This window comes from Colias croceus, chromosome 4, assembly GCF_905220415.1.
Source record: "Colias croceus chromosome 4, ilColCroc2.1".
NCBI lineage: Eukaryota > Metazoa > Arthropoda > Insecta > Lepidoptera > Pieridae > Colias > Colias croceus.
This window is the reverse complement of record NC_059540.1, coordinates 8,921,738-8,945,792: the sequence shown is the minus strand read 5'-3', so window position 1 is coordinate 8,945,792 and position 24,055 is coordinate 8,921,738. Positions and strand designations below refer to the sequence as shown.

General features: G+C 32.2%; 1 protein-coding gene and 2 long non-coding RNA genes across 9 annotated transcripts; 2 read left to right on the top strand and 1 right to left on the bottom strand.

The window, feature by feature from the left end:
- Positions 1–897: 897 nt before the first annotated feature.
- Positions 898–2,929, top strand: LOC123691263. Its single transcript, XR_006751372.1, has 2 exons — positions 898–1,616; positions 2,489–2,929. It is a non-coding gene; the product is annotated as an uncharacterized LOC123691263 (long non-coding RNA).
- Positions 2,930–3,809: 880 nt separating this feature from the next.
- LOC123691345 lies at positions 3,810–17,305 on the bottom strand. Of its 7 annotated transcripts, XM_045635670.1 has the most exons (28): positions 17,145–17,305; positions 16,732–16,793; positions 16,462–16,595; positions 16,222–16,369; positions 16,027–16,140; positions 15,863–15,956; positions 15,644–15,784; positions 15,333–15,565; positions 15,141–15,258; positions 14,925–15,057; positions 14,719–14,837; positions 14,306–14,418; positions 13,904–14,113; positions 13,713–13,824; positions 13,150–13,267; positions 12,339–12,472; positions 11,852–11,992; positions 11,451–11,543; positions 11,225–11,326; positions 11,073–11,146; positions 10,622–10,768; positions 10,217–10,375; positions 9,798–9,898; positions 9,312–9,498; positions 8,820–9,011; positions 8,192–8,297; positions 7,666–7,801; positions 3,810–3,988 (listed from the first exon to the last, which is right to left on the bottom strand). In XM_045635670.1, the coding sequence occupies exons 1-28, from the start codon at positions 17,196–17,198 to the stop codon at positions 3,840–3,842; spliced, it is 3,624 nt and encodes a 1,207-aa protein (XP_045491626.1). In that variant the 5' UTR covers positions 17,199–17,305; the 3' UTR covers positions 3,810–3,839. The 7 variants fall into 7 exon arrangements, with proteins under 7 accessions (XP_045491626.1, XP_045491630.1, XP_045491628.1 ...); XM_045635674.1 differs by lacking the exon at positions 10,622–10,768; XM_045635672.1 differs by lacking the exon at positions 11,451–11,543 and having other exon boundaries at positions 17,145–17,304.
- Positions 17,306–20,410: 3,105 nt separating this feature from the next.
- Positions 20,411–21,565, top strand: LOC123691246. The gene is made up of 2 exons (XR_006751370.1): positions 20,411–20,599; positions 21,233–21,565. It is a non-coding gene; the product is annotated as an uncharacterized LOC123691246 (long non-coding RNA).
- The last annotated feature ends 2,490 nt before the right edge of the window (positions 21,566–24,055 follow it).

The following is a 24,055-nucleotide window of genomic DNA, read 5'->3' as shown; positions in this document are numbered from 1 at the left end:
ACGTGTCCTTTAGGGTGTGTAGGACAGCGTTATAAAGGTCTGTATAATATACATATTGCAGCGTCATTATTTACACGAAATAAAATAAATTTAGGTTTGTTGAACAAAAATTGAATTAGTTGGTCGATGGAGGTAGGCAGTAACTTATACAGATAGGTAGTAATTGAAAAAATCTAGGAATTATAATTATTTTTTTTCAATCTATGAATTATTAAATGTAGAGCAATTGAAGCTCAAATTTCAAGTCAATATTGCACTTGCATTTACAATTTAAATACGTTTAAATTTAATAATAAATATATTTGCATTTGTAATCCTTTAATTAATTGATAGAATATTTATTATTAATTGATAGATAGATAGTATAATTATAGCTTTCATAAGTATTACTACTCGTACATATTCAACTCGATTTAGTTAGAATATGTATATGACATTGAAATTTTCCTATTAACTTTACAAATCGATTTACCTCAATTACTAAATTTTACTACAACTATGTCTAGGCTAATGAAGAAGAATTGTATCAACACCAATTGTTACATTTATAAGTTATAGGAAATTTTGTAACCCTCCCAGAAGGAAGTATAAGCTCAGCAGTCAGCAATGCACTTTGAATATAATTAAAACCTGTATTTTTCACAAATTTCCATTCCAAATTATCTTATTGACAATAGTATAAAAAGATATAGGTATGCTCTATCACAATTAATTTGATTTTGATAGAGCTTCTCCTATATTGTTTAATGGACAATTTTTTTTTTCAGATTATACCGAATGTCCTCCCGGCGAATTAATGGGAACAAATCTTCAATGCATCATACGACGAAAAACTACTACAACTGAGACGTTATGGCATTATTATGACATGCCCTCATGATTCTTAAATATAAAAAAAACTGGTATTAAAATATCCTAGAGCATATCGTTACATTCCCTATTATTCTTTTTAACCTCAAATTGTTATTTCTTTTAATAATAAAGAAAAAAATAAAAGAAGCTCTATCGAGTTGAGCACATATTTTGGTTTAGGTACCTACTCGTTAGTAAATTTTATGTTAAAAAACAATTATCTTAGCTTAAAGAAATTACGCTTAATACTTATAAAATACTTTAGTAATAATGTAAATTCAACACGAGGTGAATAAACAACCATCAATGAAGCTTTGTATTTTAACAACTGCATGATGCAAGAGGATTACTTTAAACAACATATTTGCTGTAAAATGAATTCAAAGAAATGACGTATTATCATGAGGTCACTGGAAAAATAACCAGACGGCTTGTCGCAGCTGCTTTTCTGCGTCAAATTTATGACGCAAGAGTTCTTTAGGTAAACAGATAACAAGATTAATATCATTTAAAAGGGTGGCAAAATAAAATCCGTCAACCATTTCGCAACGTTCACTGGAGAGACTCTGAATTAATTGTTTTGATATATTCGCAAAATCTTTTCAAATTCAATTAAAATATATTCGTTTAGAAAATAATCGAAAATGAAACTGATAGCGTTAGTGTTTGTTTTTGTATTCTTCGCAAGTGTTTTTGGGAGGAATATTCATCCCGGTTATGAAACTACTTGGGAGGACATAGAAAATGGAGACGTTATACCTATGGTGAGTAGAAACAATGTATTTATTTTTAAGGAATAAAATGTGTTTATTTACCCTCAAGTGCAGCTTCTAGATGCTACGATGAATATTTAAATTAACTATAGGTAGAGCAGAACGAAATAGTCAGAGTGATGTTCTGCATGCATGATTAATTTTTAATGCTAAATTATACTCAATTTCATCTGATGATTGCTACATCCACAGGGGTACCTTATTGTTGGAATCTAATCATGTTGCCCAAAATTAATTACAATACATCTGTATAGTAGGTAACCATATTAAAATAAATTTCTTGTTTAACAGTAAATGAGGGAAAATTTATAAATGTTAAATTATTCTAATATCAATGAAAAAAAAAGTGAATGACCGATAGTTAAAGTTACTACGCGTGATTATGATAAACGGTCATTATCAATGAAATAACTTTGTTTATTTTACAAACAAAAAACCCCATATTGACGCAAGAGTTCTATCTAACTAATAGCATAACCTAACTCGCAGCTATATCTCCGTGAATAGATGCAATATGGATTTACATTGTATTATTGTAATGTATATTTTATCTCTTCATTCAACTAAGAGCCAGCGCGCACGAGCAACTTTGTCTCCGCAACTTTTTTGTCTCCGCAACTATTTTGTCTCTCCCACCCATGGAATAGTATGAAAGTGTGCGCACGTAGCAACGCAACTTCCCATAGAGTTGATGGTAGAGACGAAATAGTTGCAGAGACAAAAGTTGCTCTTGCGCGCTAGCTCTTACAAAACAACAACTTTCCAACTTTGTTTAACAAACCAATCCAGAGATGTAAAAATACTTCAAGAAATGTATTTAAATACAAAATATCTTGCTAATAAATTAATCTTTTTGCTTCCAGAACGTACTTTTCAATGTGAAGCTAAACCGATTTGTGCCCGTGAACAATCCTCTCTTTTTCAAATTCTCCGAACCATGTCAAAACGGATTCAAGAGAGATGCAAGGGGTATTTGCCGAGATGTATGGGATTGAATGTAATAACTTCGTAATGTAATACGTATATTATGTTTTGTTAAAAAATATCACAAATGATTGTCGAATTAAATTGCATTGTTTTTAACATAAATATTATAAAAGAGAAAATGTTAAAGAAATATACTTAATCAAAACAATGTTTTTGCTAATTTGTTATCGTATGGCAATGATGAAACTGAAGCTTTAATAAAAGATTTTTTGTCTGTATTCTAGAAGTTAAGAATATGTAAGTTTTTAGAATAAGATATTTATAGAAGATATTTTTATGCTTTATTATTTTATGAATATAGTATTTGTTTGAAACAAGTATATTTTATTTTTTATGCCTGAATTATATTTACACAAGTATCTGAATAAGATATTTTAAATATATGTAAATATATAATCAGTAAATATATAAATACAAATCAGTATATAAATATTTTAATGAAATTTATAAAAATTAAAATCCATACTAATATTATAAATGCGAAAGTAACTCTGTCTGTCTGTCTGTCTGTTACTCAATCACGCCTTAACTACTGAACCAATTTTCATGAAATTTGGTATGGATATATTTCAATACCCGAGAAAGGACATAGGCTACTTTTTACCCCGGGAAATAGGATAGGTTTTATCCAGGAAATTCCACGGGAACGGGAACTATTCGGGTTTTTCTTTGACTGCGCGGGCGAAGCTGCGGGTGGAAAGCTAGTTAAAAATAAATCTGAGAAACGCTTTTTATTGATAAAGAATATTAGGACATTAATTAATTATTAGGTATATTATGTAGGTAGGTATAGGTAAAAATAAATAAAAGCACTTGAAAATATTTTGACACTTTAATGAACACTCTTACAACAATAAATTATACATTTGTTACAAGGAATTTACATTCAATACCATATACATCTTTTACTGTATTATATTTAGAGCTTTGTACAATATCAGAAACATTGAGATAGGTATAAGTGTAAACTATAAATTTAACAAAGGGAGTATAAATGAACCGTAAGTAATAATATCCTATTGTTATAGTAGGTATATATAACCTATATTCATTTAAATCTGAGATCACTGTAATTCACTAGTTATTACATCGCTACAAACACAATTACACAAAAACAATAACAATTTTTATAAACATTTTCAAACAAGTCACAATAATTTTACAATCACACAACAATTTACCAGTCTACACATTAACAACTCTCAATTAGTTCTGGAAGTGCAAAATTTACATCAGTGACGCCGGGGGTAAAGTAACTGCGCCGTGGCCAGAGAGAGGTGATGGTAGAGACGCCACTCCTCGAATCCAGGCTCTACGCTCGCAGCAAAATGACTCCACATTGCTTAGGGCCCGCATATAAATTGTTGTTACACCACCTGGAACATAAAACAAGCACATGAACATTTTTAAAGCTAGCGCGCACGAGCAACTTTTGTCTCCGCAACTATTTTGTCTCTCCCATCAACTCTATGGGGAGTCGCGTTGCTACGTGCGCTCACTTTTATACTAGCCCATAGGTGGGAGAGACAAAATAGTTGCGGAGACAAAGTTGCACGTGCGCGCTACCTCTAATTCAACTCTTTCTTGCCGGCTCTACTTTGTAAAAACTACTTTCCGAACTGGTGGTAAATGGTCAAGTAAGTACATAATGTCATGACGATTCAAAAGTGTTTCTAGAAGAAGTCTAATTAAATAAATAAATGTTTGAGTTTCAGTTTATAAGAACCTACATTATTCTGGTCCGTGCACTATGCTTGCTCTATATTACTATTAACACCCCAATATTCGTCCTATACATATATTAGTCACATTTTTACTAGTAAATCTTCATTCTATACTTGTATACTAACAATAATAAGTCTATTAACCAATATTAATATTATATGATTAGTATTTGATTGTATTATAATTTTTGAGTAAACTAAAGTAACTTCAAAGTGCATGTATTACCTATGTAAACAATATCAGATTATTTTCAGAAGTGGCTTGGCACACTTTTATTTATTAAAACGCCAAGAAAATATTATTTTAACCACCAGCTGCTATCATCCGAATATAAATTAGCACGGTAAGTATAAACAAACGCTGTCATTTAGCACAAAATCCATTGCATATTTTGCTAATTTATAAACATTCTCGACTCACGTGTAAACTGTAGAAATAGATTTTTATTAAAATGAGTCAGTATGAACTAAATTTGGCCTCAATTCAATATAGCGTACCTATGCCTAGATATAATTTTGTCTATTATAATATTATTTCTATATGTTTAATTTAGTTTCCTAGTAATCGTGATCGTGTTTCTTTTAATATTATAAACGCGAAAGTTTTCAAAATGTATGGACTATGGATGTATCTTTATTACTCTTTACGCGCGGGAAAACCACCGAACGGATTATGATAAAACTTGGTAGAGCTTACTAACCATAAAAACACTTAAGCAATATATATGTTACAGTCAAAACCCTGAACCAGTCAATAACGTTATTGACCGGTAAAATCAGTTAATAAGGATATTGACTAAGGGCGTCGGTTAATATCCTTATTAACTGATTTTATCTAATTAAACCAGTTAATAACGTTATTGACTAAGGGCATCGGTTAATATCCTTATTAACTGATTTTAAGTCGAGACATCTAGTCAATATAGGTTTTAACCGACGTGCCCAGTCAAAACTCATAAAAAGTTAAGGATGTTAGTGAAATCATACTAGAAAATCCTTTAAAAAGGTTCAAGTGCAATATTTAAGAGTTTTATGTTTTATTAATTAATTTGGGGTATTGTTTGTAAACTGCAACCGCGCGAGAATACGTGCCCCAAAATATTTTTGAAGATGGCAATTGTGTTTTAATAACAACTAGGTTTCCGCCCGCAGCTTCGCTCACGCAGTCAAAGAAAAACCGCATAGTTCCCGTTCCCGTGGGATTTCCGGGATTGCGTTAGTTTCTGATTTGATGGAGTGACCTGCAGGTGTACTTCGAAGACTGCTACTGGATCTAATAGACGAGTAGAGCTAGGAATGCCGAGTTTGGGCTCGTTTTGTTAGTTATGTCGAGACCTTACCTCCGGACTTGATGGAGTGACCTGCAGGTGTACTTCGAAGACTGCTACTGGAACTATTATACGAGTAGAGCTAGGTGTGCCGAGTTTGGGCTCGTTTTGTTACTTATGTCGAGACCTTACCTCCGGACTTAATGGAATGACCTGCAGGTGTACTTCGAAGACTGCTACTGGAACTAATAGACGAGTAGAGCAAGGTGTGCCGAGTTTGGGCTCGTTTTGTTAGTAACGTTGAGACCTTACCTCCGGACTTGATTGAGTGACCTGCAGGTGTAATTCGAAGACTGCTACTGGAACTAATAGACGAGTAGAGCTAGGTGTGCCGAGTTTGGGCTCGTTTTGTTAGTTACGTTGAGACCTTACCTCCGGACTTGATGGAGTGACCTGCAGGTGTACTTCGAAGACTGTTACTGGAACTAACAGACGAGTAGAGCTAGGTGTGCCGAGTTTAGGCTCGTTTTGTTAGTACCTGCTGGTCACTCCATCAAGTCCGGAGGTAAGGTCTCAACATAACTAACAAAACGAGCCCAAACTCGGCACACCTAGCTTTACTCGTATAATAGTTCCAGTAGCAGTCTTCGAAGTACACCTGCAGGTCACTCCATCAAGTCCGGAGGTAAGGTCTCAACGTAACTAACAAAACGAGCCCAAACTCGGCACACCTAGCTCTACTCATCTATTAGTTCCAGTAGCAGTCTTCGAAGTACACCTGCAGGTCACTCCATTAAGTCCGGAGGTAAGGTCTCAACGTAACTAACAAAACGAGCCCAAACTCGGCACACCTAGCTCTATTCATCTATTAGTTCCAGTAGCAGTCTTCGAAGTACACCTGCAGGTCACTCAATCAAGTCCGGAGGTAAGGTCTCAACGTTACTAACAAAACGAGCCCAAACTCGGCACACCTTGCTCTACTCGTCTATTAGTTCCAGTAGCAGTCTTCGAAGTACACCTGCAGGTCATTCCATTAAGTCCGGAGGTAAGGTCTCGACATAAGTAACAAAACGAGCCCAAACTCGGCACACCTAGCTCTACTCGTATAATAGTTCCAGTAGCAGTCTTCGAAGTACACCTGCAGGTCACTCCATCAAGTCCGGAGGTAAGGTCTCGACATAACTAACAAAACGAGCCCAAACTCGGCATTCCTAGCTCTACTCGTCTATTATATCCAGTAGCAGTCTTCGAAGTACACCTGCAGTTCACTCCATCAAATCAGAAACTAACGCAATCCCGGAAATCCCACGGGAACGGGAACTATGCGGTTTTTCTTTGACTGCGCGGGCGAAGCTGCGGGCGGAAACCTAGTTGTTATTAAAACACAATTGCCATCTTCAAAAATATTTTGGGGCACGTATTCTCGCGCGGTTGCAGTTTACAAACAATACCCCGAATTAATTAATAAAACATAAAACTCTTAAATATTGCACTTGAACCTTTTTAAAGGATTTTCTAGTATAATTTCACTAACATCCTTAACTTTATATGAGTTTTGACTGGGCACGTCGGTTAAAACCTATATTGACTAGATGTCTCGACTTAAAATCAGTTAATAAGGATATTGACCGATGCCCTTAGTCAATAACGTTATTAACTGGTTTAATCAGATAAAATCAGTTAATAAGGATATTAACCGACGCCCTTAGTCAATATCCTTATTAACTGATTTTACCGGTCAATAACGTTATTGACTGGTTCAGGGTTTTGACTGTAACATATATGAATACTTATTATAACTAGTGAGTTTGACCGCGGGTGATTCTTAAAATGAAAGCTACCCTAAACTATACTCTTATTGGAAGACTCAAACATTTATTCAAATAGACTTCTTTTAGAAGCACTTTCGAATCGTCAATATAGCTTACATATTTTTACCACCGATTTGGAAAACAGTATCTATGGAAAAGAACCGGCAAGAAACTCCATAGTTGCTCTTTTAAAATCATGTCACTCAAAATCAAATAATTTATCCTCCATTCATTATGGAATAAAACTAACCAATAATAATGAGCTGTGTGCCCAAATAAGCAAGTGCGTGTCCATGCCTCGGTATGGACATCTCAGTTTCTTGCTTCCACTGTCGATCCTTCCAATCCCATACATCAATGTCTCCAACACTACTGGGTGTTTTATCCTATTCAAATTAGAAAAAATACATAAACATCGAACCTATAGAAATTGATTTTGAAAGGTATCAAATTTTAGAACGCTGACTGTTATGAGTAGGTACCTTCAATTACGTTATTTCTGAATATAATTATTTATGTAATTTTGTTATTGATTTTTTACTGCTCTATTATTTCCTCTGTTAATTCTTATGATTAATCTTTGTCCAACGCAAATTTGTACCATAAAATTGCAAAGCTAATATTTTTCCTTTTACAAATGCTACAAGTATTACGTATAGTCTCTATTTCACAATCTGTATTTATATGTAGGCGCAATAAGTTTGCACAAAAAGTAAATATTGAAATATTTATTCAACATATTTATATTATTAGATAATTATCAATCAATTGCACACCTTATCGGATATTTTTCCGGCTCCACCTACAATATACAGCTTGTCATTCATGGAAAATAATGTAGCAAAGCATCTTGGGAAACGAAGACTATGGATTTCCGTCCATCTATAGAGCAAGCGAAAATATAAGATAAATAAAAATGTTGTGTAGTTTTATGAAACCACGGTAAAAGTGAAACTTTTTTTCACACTATAGACATTTAACTAAAAATTATCGTATTTGTACGATAATTATCGTACGTATCGTGCGTCACGCGACATGCGCTACACAGACCAAAAAGTTTGAGACGATGTAATAAAAGTTTCACTTTAATAATTTAAATACTTAATATACAAAATTCAACAATGAAACAAAATTAATTATTATCAAGAAGTTCCTCTGTTTCTTTGGGTACAGTTAGTTAAGAATTTAAGCTTTTTTTATGAAACACAAACAAAACTGAAGTTTCAAATTCAATACCAAATCTTTGACAATCTTGTGATTTCAGAAGAGTTTCTCTGAAGTCTACGGAAACTGCAGGTAATTTCCGAGCTGGTTTGCAGCTATTTACTATCTGCTTCTACAATTTTTATTGGACGTGCATCTAGCAGAAAGTTTATTGAAAAAATAATTATTTGAACAGCGTACTCATTCGTCTTCGAATTATAGCACTCCACAATCTTGCACACGGGTTTCTTCTTCTCGCCAGTCATGCCGCCCGCCACCCATATGTACTCTCTGTACTTGACAGCTGCGACTGCCATCCGCGCCACCCCCATGGAACGGACCTCACTCCAAGATCCCGTCTTTGGATCGAACTTCTCAACTGATCTTAGTACTCTGTGAATTAACATTTCTTTTTTGTATTTGAAGACATATTATTGTAATAAATTTGTACTAAAACTACAGCATTGTTTGGAACGAATCAAACTGCGAATAAGTATTTAATTGATCAATATCAAAATTAAAAGAATTCATAAGACTGTAAATTTAATTATTCACCCAGTGTTTTTAGCGCCTATTTTGTTTTTAAAGAATATTTTGCGTCTAATTTTAAGTCTTATGTTAGAATTTATATTGCCTTTTCCTTTCAATAGAAATATTCAAGTCGACTACAAAATATACGGCACAATTGATCACCTGCCCTTTTTATCTTGCCCTCCAATTGCATACAAAGCCATCTTATGAACAACTAGACCAAAGTTTTTCCTTGGTATTGCAAGTCCTGATTCACTGTACCAAGACCTTGTGACCGGTTCATAGCTCCACACTGTTGATACGACTACCGATTTACCACGTAAATCGTCTTCACGAGGATCAGCACCACCTAGAAATTGTATAGTATTATCTTTTATATCCATCATTCATTCAGACACTATTTTCCTTTTGAAATTTCTATGATTCATTTCTAAACCATTTAAAATTTTTTCAACTTCTACAAGATCCTCTTTCTATAATTCCTCTTATTTTAAAACAACTTTACATTAACAATGACTAGTAATTTGGGTTTGACCCAAGAGCATTTGTGAATGGGTCAATAAACTTTGTCAAATACGTTGTAATTTAAACAATGATTATTGTTTAAACAACAAACACTTATGCTCAGCAAATATATGTAAAACTCACCAACTAGAAAAACCCGTCCACGTAAAAAAGCAACCGAATGATGATGCCTTGGTTCGGGCAATTCGCCTACATATTCCCAAGCATTTGTTACAGGATCAAATCTGAAAGATGTTAATAAGAACGGAAAATGACTTTATTTATATACCTAATTTATAATCATTGAAAATATAAAAACCAAACTTTTATTCAAAGAAATTTTTTTAGTAAAAAGTTGTGTCGACGAAAAATATTGAAGATATAAATTCTGCATAATGTACCTAATACTATCGTTATACGATGCTATGATAAATTACTGAAAACATATTCATAGGTAATAAGCAAGCATTTATGCAAGGAATGATTTCAGTGTAAATCTATTTTTAAATGCGCTTCAATTTGCGAATAAATATTTTAAAAACAACTATGCATAGCGAAAAGACCTGTAAATATCCTTCCCAGTATTTCCTGTGACCCCATACGATGTATGTGGATCGATCCCTCCGAACACCAGGACAGTCTCACGATCCCAATTAAACAGAGATCCATCAATGATGTAATTTTTATTGGATGGACCCAGTATGGATGTTGACAATTTATTCCTACGAAAAAAGTTTTGTCTAAAATGTAAATCATAAACGATCAACGTGAAAATTACTCATTCTTAACAGGTCTGTATTCTTCCTCAATTATTAAAATAAACTTATCTATCAATAATAAAATAAAAAGTCGAGCAAATGTTCTGTGCGAGCAAACTAAATTCTTTGAATCCGTTTGGTTTTTGCTTATTATTATAATATACAATTATAAGAAAGAAATATAAGATGACGTATTGTATTACGCATTACATATTAGCTCTAGCAAGTGATTCCTTTGACTGATTGAACAGAGATGCTTCAGGGCTGATAATATTTTGTGACGTCAGTGGCCGTGTCCCTACATCAGGACGAGTTGCATTGCTTGTTTGAGGACGTCTTTCAGGATTTTGGGAATCTCTGTAAATTATTGTTGACGATAAATTGCCTTAAATCTTACACATTTCAAAACTGAAACATGCCTCGTGCCCTCGTCATCGTGAAATGATCATAATAGTACTATGCAACTTGTAACACATTTTGGTAGAGACGATAGGATATCATGCGATTACTTTTATAGAAAAATCCTAAAAGAAGAATAAATAAAGGTTGGAAAAAAGGATTTTCATGTACAACGTATTTTCTATAACCTATTTTTATGTCATTTAATTTTTTCCAATAATAAAACACAAAATATATGTATTTAAAATAAACTTTTTGTTACCTTCTATTGCCTGCCAAAGCAGCAGCCAAGTAACAAGCTGCTACGCTATGTCTCTTTTGACTCTTTCTTGTATCCTGTAAGATCCGATTTATATGTATCAAGACCTCTAATTTCATGTACTATAGAAAAATATAGTTATACCTATCACTTACATTTACTGTTACACTGGATCCAATTGTGTCAGTTGTATCACTGTTAGTTGACTGTAATTCCTCTGTAGAATCTTTTTCAGGCGGATCATAAATTTGACCTGTCTACAGAATAACGTTTACTTATAATCATGATTATGAAACATTAATTAATGCATTCTTTATGTTATGTTATTTCATATGGTTTATAAGATTGAACAAATAAAAAAGAAAAAAAAAACATAATTACGATCTGTGTATTAATATCGCAGACGTGTATTTGCTGAATTTCCTTTTGACAATATTGGCTGGCATTTATACATTCTTGTGCGTTTCTATACTCCTAAGAGAAATAATAAGACATATAACAATTATTTATTTCCTAATTCGATACTGTAAGTGTTAATTGCAGAATTTGGCTATTAATAAAACGTAAAGGCAACAATACAAATAGTCAAAGATTTATGTATGACTAGCTAGTTGGTCTTAGCGTGAGCTTTCCTCGATAAATGGGCTATCTAACACCGAAAGAATTTTTCAAATCGAACCAGTAGTTCCTGAGATTAGTGCGTTCAAACAAACAACCAAACAATCTCTTCAGCTATTAATAATATTAGTATAGATGAAAATGCAAGATGATAATTTCGTTACGTCTATTGTTGGCTTCTGTTTTCTATCAATTTCACGTTTATTTGTGGATTCATGTACTGTAGTTTGCGCGGGCGCAGTGCTCTCCATAGGAGGAGGCGATCTTGTAGCCGGTGGCGATCGAGATGGACTGCTGTCTCGCATCTGAAAGATTTACAGCAATAGGCAACAAGCATAAAACGAAACAAAAAATTTACATTAGCAAATTTTACCCTACTACAGAAAAATAATAGGTAGGTAGTGTTCAATCGGAAAAGTTAGAATAACAAAACGCTTATATTTTTTTAGTTTAACAATATTTTTTTATGTATTTTTTTCATTATCAGCACTGAAATTTTCTTAAGTGGGCTCTAGGACGAATATGGTCCAATTTAATAGTTACGCAAAAATTATAATATCGAAAACTTTATTACGAATCGCTAAGTTATTTAATATATTTTATGAAAATTACCATTTTAATCGCCTTAAATAACCAAGGAATATATTATACCTTTCTATTGAAAAGATCACTCATGCCTGGAAACTTATCTTTGTCCGTCAACCCCATCAGTGTAGCCGGTGAGGGAATCTCTATTTTTGGCCTTCTCATTTCCATTTTATCTTGGTCTTTTCCTCGAAAACTACCTAAATGATTTAAATCATCGTTCAATATTATTTTGGTCAGTTTATAATATGCATTCAAAAGTACGCATGTGTAGGTATATTTAATTAGATAAATGGTCAATAAAGGTAGGTAATTAATTGACGTCTTCAATAAGTTTAGTATATAGGAATGACTATAAAATATGACGTAATATCTTTATTTGTATACTATGCATAGAACAAATTTTGCTTATTTTGGTTGTAAGATAGCGATGTATGTTATGTCCGGAAATACATATTTGTTTAATGCCAGAACGTCTGACGACATTGAATATTTGGATAAGTACAAAAATATTTATTATGTTTATTTTATTCGCTATCTATTCTATGGAATTTACATAACACACTTTGGTAGGTCCCTATACGTATTTGCGCAGTTTGTTATCGTTCCATTGCCTGTAAATTTCAAAATGTCTGTAATATTGTTGTTCTAATTAATAGTAATTTATATTGGTAATTGTTTCTATTTATCAGTCATGGCAAACTTTGTTCTGTATCATGGGAAATCGATGTTGGCAGAATCTCAGATCTACCCAATAGGCACACAAAATTTGAAATTTAAATGAGAATCGGTCCAGAAGTTTCAGAGGAGTACGGAAACTAGCATTGTGACACAAAATCAAAGGGAATATATTTTTATAAAGCGATTCTAAATTTACCAGGCCCATCATCACTTCTCCTTGGAGGCTGCATCATAGCCATCTGTTGATACATTTGATTTTTCGGCACCATAAACTGTTCTAGATATTTGAGGAACTCCTTGTACGTCACGTGGTTCTGTGGACCAGACAGTATGCACGTATTCAGCGAATAATATGATTTTCCTGATATATTTCTGTGTACGTTATCGCTTACGACATAATATTTGCGCAGATTTACTTCGCGGAATAGTTTGCGTTGTAGTACTCAAAAATAACCTAAACCCAACTAATTTTCAAATGTATGTTGTATTTGGATGTGGGAATATTTGTTGTGTAAAATCGATATTTATATTTAGTGGGTGACTAACCAATAACCATGGTTTTATGGCTGTATGTACCTAGGTATTGTTTTAACTTTTACAAGACTCAAGAGACAAATAATTAGCCTAAATTGAACTAAATTAATAATATTTATTTATTTGTTTATGTATTTTAACAAGAACGAAGAATTTGAAAGTAGTAACATACATATAAAAAAGTGCAAAAAGTTTAAAAGGTAGGAAGTTAATTGAATTATGAACCTTTTCTTCGCCTATCCAATTTCTTTCAGCTGGTTCAGATAAACCCAACACTTCAATCCAATGATAATAGTTTTTAGAATTGTTTCCATACCAATATTTTATGATAACGTATCTGCAAAAAGAAATGATCAATAACTTACAATGCGTTTGGGGAACAACTTAAATTACATACTAGACGTTCTAAGACTTACGCTAAGCCGTCATCAACCATTTGTTGAACTTCTGGATTATTGACAATCTCCAATATCTCAGCATTCTCTGGGTTCCTCTTGATGTCGACGAGTTGCCATGGAGATATGAGACCGAAGCGAACACATCGCATCACTTCCACAGAGAAGCGCTTGCGCAGGTTCCAGTCTCCGTACAGCCATCTTACACCAGCCATTAATACCTCGATTTCACTATAAGGAAATAAAAAAAATGTCGTTCCCATGGTTTTGAATAAAGTGTTACAATAGGTTATAGAAAGAATGCCTGACAGCCTGAGCAATTCAAATAATACAAAAAAAAAACGACAGCGTATCCAAATTGGTTATTTTGATCTAAACATCGTCAGTTTATTGTAATTTTAATAACTTGAATTATAATTTTACCTTGTCACACAGATATAATCCGACTTCAAAAACGTCAATATCTCCTCAGCTTCTAATTTAAGAAAATCCTTTGAAGCAACGAGTGGTAAAAAGAACCTCTTGACTCGGCGCACCTTTAATTAGAGAATACTTTTAAGAGTATTTTTGTTCACAAATCTTAAAACAATTGAAGTATATTCAACCCTAGATTTTGGTAGAGCAAAACTGAGGAGTTGCATAGGCTATGTAAAACACAAATTGCTTGAAGAACGAAATTAACTGCATATGTTTATATTGGAACAAAGGGTAAAATTTGTTACAGCAAAATTTTAACAATCGTTAAAACGACTCTAAATTCGAACTGGGGCCGGCTTTGAGTACCTATAGTCTAGTAAAGTAGGTATTATATTATTATAGAGTGAAGTCTTCGTTACCATCAATTCCATAACAGAAGTCATGTTCTTGATCCTTGCTTTTCTATATAAAACAAAAGCCGTATCTTCATCAAAAATAGTCTCGTTTTCCATAAAGGACCAACATTGGTCTTCTAAATCTGTCTTGGTATAAAACGTTTAAGATTACTATTAGACTGTTAATTCATTGTAAGTCTATATTTCTACAACATTTTTCATTTGTGTACCTTTTATTGCTAAATACTGAGCAGCTGAATATAAATCTAAAATATTTTCTCTTTTTAACAACTTATTGCTTTCAGAACCACTGTATATCATCCATTCATAAATAGTGTGAAAGGCATCTGGCTTTACATTACTCTGAAATACATATTGAATTGTAAAAAGAACATAAAATCTTTACTTTTTCTTCAAACATATTTATTTTTCAAAACATTACTTACAATGGGCAATTCTATTTCTCTTTGAGTGTTTGTGTTGAAGAATGACGAATATATTTGAAGTACCATGTAATGACAATGAAATTCCTCACGACCAATGTGTACAATGCAATCTGTATTACTAGAAAGAGATTTCCAATATAAGATTATATTTTAATCAATAGTATCAATGATGATATTCTGCTTTTTACTCACATAAAATTATGTACTCTGCGATAGAATTCTTGAAATAATTCCTGTTTCTTTGGTAATTGTACATGCATCCAGTCTATTGCTTCCATTTGTCCATATCCCATGCTGATCAATTCTTTATTTTTTGTTTCCGTACGAGACTTTTCATTAAGATTTTTTTCTAGAACATTTTTTACGTGTAGTTGCGTATTAGGACTTTTCCTGGGACCATATTGCAGTTGGAGATTCGGTTCATCCTTCAATTTAGTATCTGATTCATTATTTATACTTACTTGTATTTAATTTAATGCTATGAAATTTGACTTTTCACTTACGTTCATATCATGATTATCAGTTAGTAAATTATTTAATTCATCATCTAGTTCTTCTGTAGTTTTACCCTCAAACTTAACTTTAACTTTTGCCTGTGTTGGATCAGCTAACAAAACTCCGACTGTGGAAGACTGAAATACTACCTATATTCTTTTAATATAATAATTAACTTTTCCTTAATATAATTTATTAAGAATATTTCTAAAAAAAAATTCCATCACCTGATTGGATTGAACTTTTAAATTTCCACTTGGGGTTGGTTTAAAAGGGAATGTCGCCATTTTTTGATGAGTTGCATCGTCTGTGCTACTCGTGCTACAATTGAATTTTAATTATTGATTTTGTATTTATTTTTCTTTAACGAAAGTGGAAATCGCTACTGTACCTGGAGTTTTCAGCATAATATGAAGACGCATTATGATCGCCAGAATATGTAAAATCGGCTGCAAATTTTGCTGCATATGTATCAGGGGTCATCTCGATCTTTTTCTTCATCTTTCTTATTTTAAATAACAAAATTTATGAATCTATTGAAATTAACTCTTATTCAGTGATAATTTAAGTTTCATAAACAGCTTACTTGTTTTTAAAATTCCACGACATATATGAAGATTCAGCTAGGCATCTAGAGTATTTTTCTAGCGTGTCTCCGGAATTCTCGTAAATATTGATATATCGTCGATTGTGTTTACATAAACAACCGTTTTTAGTGGTAAAGAAATCGAATGCTAAAATGTAAACACGCATGAATATATAAGTATGTATTTGAAGAGTTAAATAACAACTTAAGGTAAGTGCAATACTAACAACAGGCACTCACAATAGTCGCTCGTCTGTGGTGTAAGATCAGATAAAGAACTGCTTTTATGGAGTTTTGGTCTTATTATAATTTGATAATGTTCGCAAACTTGCCCTGACGATTTAATCGGTCTCCTTTTGTTATGTGACGGGATTCTGAAATAATAGCTGACATGATTGAAGCACACATCAATTCATTTATTTCATATGTAGTCACAATGTAGTTAATTATGATATTGGCCTGTTAAGGATTGTTCATTAAGTTGAAAACAATTTAAAAAATAAACATTACTTAGACAAATTACATCTAGAAGTCTTGCTATTTACATTTGAAATTACTTCAGTGCCATTTATCTGAAACAGAAAGTTTTAATTCTATTATTTAGTATGTCTAAGAATATATTTAGGGGAAATGGTTTATGATAGTAATAAGATATCATTTTATAACTTATAAATAAATAAAAAATAGTATTTGACGAAACAAAATTGTAAGAATTGAGATAAGATTCAGTGATTAGAAAAATATACCTAATCATCACTCTAGTAGTAATTATCTAATTGAATATGGTTCAAGTTTATAATTTTGACTTACTGAAAATAGTCTACGTAGGATTATGATCTATTTTTGTATTTATCTGTGTATAATTTACACTGCATAATGTTTCATACGACAAAAGGTTTATTGATAAGCAAAATTTAAATCACCTTTTCTAGACTAACACTCTTTTTCATTTCATCAAACGAGTAGTATATTAACATAAAGCATAATGCACTCAGAATTGTTTTTATTTTAGCTAAAAATGTCCAAAACTCCTGAATAATTTTTGGCAACTGTCCCTTATTTCTTTGTAGAAATGCTGTCAAGCTTAAAAATATTCCAAATAATGACATAACAAAAGTAAGCTCATTGTTATAATATCTATGTCAATAATTAATAATTTGATTGATAGGAAAAGAAGTATTTATTCAATATTCAAATTGATTATTATCACAGAACAGTAATAATATCTTATTTCAGGTGCAACTTGAGAGCAGCAAGTTCTTACAATTTTTACATAATTTATTGTAATAATGATAATATTGTTTTTCAGGTCCTTTCGAAAACAACAGCTGTAGTTTCTTATGGGTATGTATTGCGAGACATTTGTATTTTTCGGTTGCTTAATATTTGAAATCTTGAACATGCAATTGAAGATATTAGTGCAAATAAAAGCTATGCAATCAATAGACACGAGGATGATTCAGTACTCGGATATAGTAAAGCCGTCTGATAAATACATATAAATATAGGGCGTGAGGTCGGTTCTCATACGTAATTTCGGACTCATCCCGATAAGTCGTGGAGTTTAGTGCAAAAGTTCTCAATTCGACTATTATTTCGTAAATTGTACATAGTTTTGAGTTTTGTACTATTATCGACAATACAGTGTACAGGTACTTGAATATTTTTTAACTTGAAAGTTTTATTGTAATTGAGAAAATAGTTCTAGTTTTTTGTCACAATACTATTATAACGAATCGCTGTATTTTTACTTTTTTTGTAAGAGTATGTTTTCATTTTTGACTGATTTATAGGTACATAATGACTAATAATTAACGATTTAAATTATTTTTTAGAGCTAAGTAATTAAATTCATATAGTTAACCAGTTAGTACTTAATTATATTAAAAGTTCATTGTCACTATTGTCTTGTCCTAATGTTATTTTTAACTACGTGCTCAATTTGTTAAATAACAAAATCTATTTTTCCAGAAATGGCAGACACAGAATGTGTGGAACAGCCAGCTGAAGTACAACAAGAAGAAAAGGAGGTACCTGATCAAAAAGATAATGATTCAGACACACCTCAGATACCAATAATGACTAATGCCATAACTGTGCCTGATAACTGTCCACCAGGTTTTAGCAGAGGTTCTGATGGAGTGTGTCGACAAGTTTTTTAATCGATCTGATCAGCGGCGCCTAGATTTTAAAAATCGGAATGTTTGGAAGGATGTATCTTATGGTACTCTGGTATGATGTAGCTTTTTATCGATGAAAGCGTTGGAAGTCCCTACTTTTCATCAGTAGTATTATTTATTCCTAATAATTTTAAGGCATACCGGATAAAATTTGTTTAATGTTTTTTGTGTTTATTTTCCCTGTGATCAATACGAATTTTCATTGTGATAATTGCAAATTGTTCATTATCTTATCCAAAATACATTGGTGCATTGATCTAATCCCTATCTCAAGATAAACAGTGTATTATGACTTTTTTAATTACGTATTTAAAAATATTATGTAAGAAGATAATGTATGTACCTAATGTTAATTAAAAGATTTGTAACAGAATTACTAAGTAGTGTATTAAGTATTTTATTACGTGTGAATTAATATTACTTAATGTAGTTAAGCGTGATTTTATTTTTTTAATAAACGATTTGAATTAATAACCATTGTGTATCATCATTTCTTTCTTTCTCTGAATTTTTAACCTTTATAAGCAAAGAAAACATGTTCAAAACTGAATATAGATAGTTTGATAATTTATAAGCAGCAACAGTGAACCCTTTCTTAGGAAACTACAAAAATGGAATATATTATGATGAATATGTAAATACATACCTATCTCTCCATGATTTTAGATCTCTACCTGAAGATAAACCTTTTAGAGAATTTTAAATTGTGCTATGTTGTTATTACATTTCATTTTAAATATACGTATTTTAATTGTGTAAGTTATAAACGCGCCAAAATAAATCTTTGCATCATCCTGAATTTTTTCTGCTCCAATCATTATTATGATAGCAATTACGTGGGTGTAACGAAATGATATGATATACATAATAATAGTTTATTTTACCTATTTCTATTGTATGTTATGAAAGTTTCAGTTTCAGGAATAAATTTTCTTGAAAAATTTTCCTTGAATTTCAGTAAAGTTCTTGTGGAAATATAAGCATTTGCCGTATTAAAGTATTGTTTGATTAATCCACCATAATATTGTTAGGGTTACCACTTACCTATTATATGTTTAGGATGTGAATGGCAAGGTTAAAAGACAAACCATTTTCAAACATATTTACTTGAGAGATTCGAAAACGAATGATTTACGATTGATTAAAATATTTTTCTTTAATTTTTGAATGTGATTATTATAATACGGTACCTACTCGAGGATCGAAGTTGACTGCAGAGAGACCTACAGGAGATGGAGGTTTATTACTTACCTACCGAGTTCCACTTTTCTTCCTAGTAGCGGCGTGAGTCGTCGCTAGGAATCTTTCAGGAATTAGTTGCATAATTATTATAAAACTAGCGATCTGCCCCGGCTTTTAGCAGTGGCATAAATAATTTTTGAAATCGTTCCAGTTCCTGAGATAAGCTTATCTAAACTAACAAACTTCTAATCCTCTCTTCTCTTCTTTTAAATCTCAGCAATGTAATATATGATTTGCTTATGTAGAATAAAGATAATTTATCACGCTAGCGCCCCTGACTGCCGGTTATTTTGGGCTCAATTCCTTTAGATTATTTTCTTCATGACCACAAACGTAAATGTATGATACTGAGGGCAGTAACGAGAAACTCTATTTAAGATCTGCTCCTTAGGCCAGATGCGTTGTGCCTTCCTTGTGTTTCACTGATCGACATTCCTTAGGGACAAGTAGGTGATCAGCTTTATGTGTTGCCAGACCGAGACATTTGTTTTTCTTCGTTTCCACCGGGATCGAACCCAGGACACCTCGGTTATAGGCTCACGCGTCAACCAATGCACAAAGCGGCGGCTATAATAAGATATGTACTTATATTATTATGTATAACTACGTAAGTACCTAGATAGTAGATTGAATTCGTCTTTCATGAGGCGCTTCCTTTGAAGTTATGGGCCTAAATCCCCCTAAGGTAGACCAATAAAGATACCTTATCAATTCGTCATTTACTTAACAGAAACGCTATCAATATATTAGTCAGAAAAATTCCTATCGATTGGGTGTGTAGTAGTGACGTAGATGTTTTTGTTAGAATACACTGATTAATCGAACAGGCCTTTCAGTATAAACTGTGAAACCTAGGTATCGGAATCATAAGCGATTACGTTCTTAGCCTTGTTGGACATCGGCCAGCGACTGAAAACTCCTTTGGAATTACTGAAATAATTTGCGGAAGCTTAAAAGTAAGTGTTTTATTATTTTGAAAGTTATTTTATGATGATATTTCTTTTAGTACTTTGAATCATGTTTGATATGCTAAAATTGTAGTTAAAACATGTAATTATTTTGATAAAATTATCGTTTGGAAAATTAATTATCTTCAGTTGTAGATAAAAGTTGCCAGAAAAAACAACAAAAGTTTATTAAAATAATATGTAAGATAAATTGACGTACAATGTACAAACTAAACTAGATTTGAAGATACCTACTAGGTCATCTATGGATTACCTACTGAAACGTAGCATTTGTCCTCAATGAATAAATTGTTACACATATCAGCATTTTTAAAGCTTTATTTGCACTTTATTGTAAATTGATAAACAAGCCATGATATATATCGAAGATAGAAAAAATAGAGAGGATACTATAAGTGTTATCTTGTGTATGGGGTTGAATATTTGTTCATTTGTTTCACTTATCGATTTTACGAGCAATCAGCGCATGCAAAACTATAACCTCCTTGGAGCTTAGTATACCAACAGTGGAACACCATGTATAACCAGCATTTCGTTCCCCGCTATACTTAACTTTGTATAATCTCTCTCTAATAACTACAAACTTTCATGAATCGCTAATTAAATTCTATTTGCTTACAGAAATGGCAGACAACGAGAATGTAGAACAGCCAATCGAAGTTGAAGAGGAGGTAAAAGAGGTGCAAGAGAATGAAAGTGAAGATAAATCAGAAGAGACATTAACAAGCAGAAATGTTGTCTCCGTTCCTTCTAACTGCCCAGAGGGGTATGTACGAGGCGCTGATGGAGTATGCAGACAAGTGTTTTGACCAATACTATATTTTAGGTTAGAAATAAGTTTATCAACTAGGTTAAATTGTATGTGTGACAAATTATTTAGGAAATGAATCGCCTATAGAATAAGTAAAGTGTCGTAACTTTTTAAGGTTTGTAATAAAATTATTATGAAATAGATATTTTACTTTTATTTTTGATACTTACCTGATTTTGGTTTAAGATTTTTTTGTTTTGGCTTGAAAAGACTCAAGTAAAACGGAATTGAAGATTTCGATTAAGTATGAATAATGAATATCAGAGAATAGTCAGAGATATAATCGATGTTACACAACTAGGTACTTAGGTACCTACGTGTTCCTTCATATCATTTAGGTACATCAACAGAATGTTTCTAATATTGATTAATTAAACCTATATGACCAAATAAAACATAATAAGCTGTCTCTTGTCTATCCGTAGGTACCTACTTAGTATTTTATTTAATCTATACTAATATTATAAAGCTGAAGAGTTTGTTTGTTTGTTTGTTTGTTTGAACGCGCTAATCTCGGGAACTACTAGCACGAGTTGAAAAATTCTTTCGGTGTTAAAAAGTTCATTTATCGAGGACGGCTATAGGCTATATATCATCACGCTAAGACCAGCAGGAGCTGAGCCACGCGGGTGAAATCGCGGGGCTCAGCTAGTAAGTAAATCTTTTTCCAAAAACAACTATCGTAGGTAGTAGGTACATACCTACCTACTTTAAGAAAATAATAGTGATATGTGGGCCTCATTGCGATATCATTTATTTCTAATAAGCAGCCATTTAATAAAAAATCTTTAAATGTATTTTTTAGACTAAGAAATAATACTTTTTAATTGCTTTCGAATAACATTGTGTCTATAACATTGAAAGATTTTTATATAAATATTTTGTCACAATAACTAATAAGGAATACGATACTCGATAATAATTTATCTTCTTATGAATTATCACATACTATACAGGGTGTAATCGTTAAGTGTGCACAGGCGATTTTTCCGTAACTATTACTTATAAAAAAAACTATAAACAGCTGATATCGAAAGTACTTATCCTAATGAGTCAAATGGCCGTAATAAATTTTTAAAAATAAATCGTGAAATATAAAAAAAAAATCTCTTAAAACCCTCCCACACATCATCATCATCATCAGCCCATATACGTTCCCACTGCTGGGACACGGGCCTCCTATGAGGGTACAGGCCATAATCCACCACGCTGGCCAAGTGCGGGTTGGCGGATGACACATGTCGTCGAACTTTTTTTTTTTTTTAATTCTTCGACATGTCGGTTTCCTCACGATGTTTTCCTTCACCGTTCGAGCAGTGGTGATGTTACAACATGCGCAGATAAATTGAAAAATCAATTTATTTCCTGCGCGCTCGCCTGGTCTCGAACCACGGACTTATCGATTCGAAGTCCGAGGTCTCACCACTGAGCCACCACTGCTCCTCCCACACATTTAGTATGAAATATGATTTATGAATATCCCACAAACATTTAATATGAAAGATTTTAGCTTTTTTTTTCTTTTTTTGGTTTTCTGCTTTAATTAATTCGCAAATTTAAAGGGAAGTTCATTTAAAAACTTTAAATAGAGCTCCTCATTGTATTGCACAATAAGGACGTCATTTCAAAAATCTGCTATGAATACAAAATGTATGGGAAATCAATTGTAGGTAGGTATGGGAGCGTTTAATGTAACATTTTTGGATATTTCTCGTTTTATTTTTAAATATTTACTATGGCCATTTTTGATTTTACTCATTAGGTTAAGTACTTTCGATTTCAGTTTAAAGTTTTTTGATATCTGCAATAGTTACGGAATAATCGCTTGTGCACACTTAACGATTACACCCTGTATAGGTATTTCTCCATAAATTTCTACGATGTCGTCTATTTTCTAATTTATAGGTAGGTATCTAGGTTATTATTTACAAATGACTAAATAACCATTAAATTTACACTATTTAATCTGCAAAATAATTATTGTTCATAAAATATTCACAACACCTACTATTTCCTAAATTATCCATAATTTAACCTAGTTAACATAGTAACATTAAAAATGTAACCTTCTAAAATCGTCACTTCATTAAGCCAAAACAATATACATAATAATATTATTACAACAATATTAACACTTCATTTTCACCTGGGAGAATTTATATCTCGTTTTATATTCGAGCTGCTGTCAATTTGATGCTTAAAATCTACGCAACACTTAGATACAATTTTATGAACTTATACAATTATTTCAATAATAATTTACAACGGAATAAATGTAGAAGGTAATATAAAAATCGTCAGAACTAGATACAATTTCAGATAAAACTTTATAAGATACAATTTTTGAAATGGTTTAAATTAATCAATGCCAAACTCTAGATTTTCAATTAACTAAATAATATAATTAAAGAAATTATATAAGTTTTCGTAAAAGTAGGTTTTAAAACAAGTTAATCCACAACCAACGTCGATAGTTAAAAAATAGAGCTATAGGGACAATACAATTTCCTCATTTTTCTACGTGCTTTTCCTATAGACAATTTCGACAAAAACATGAACATTTGAATTTAAAAGGCTAGCAAGAAACGTTTATGAATAATAATTAATTAATGTTCTATGGTCTGAAATAAAAA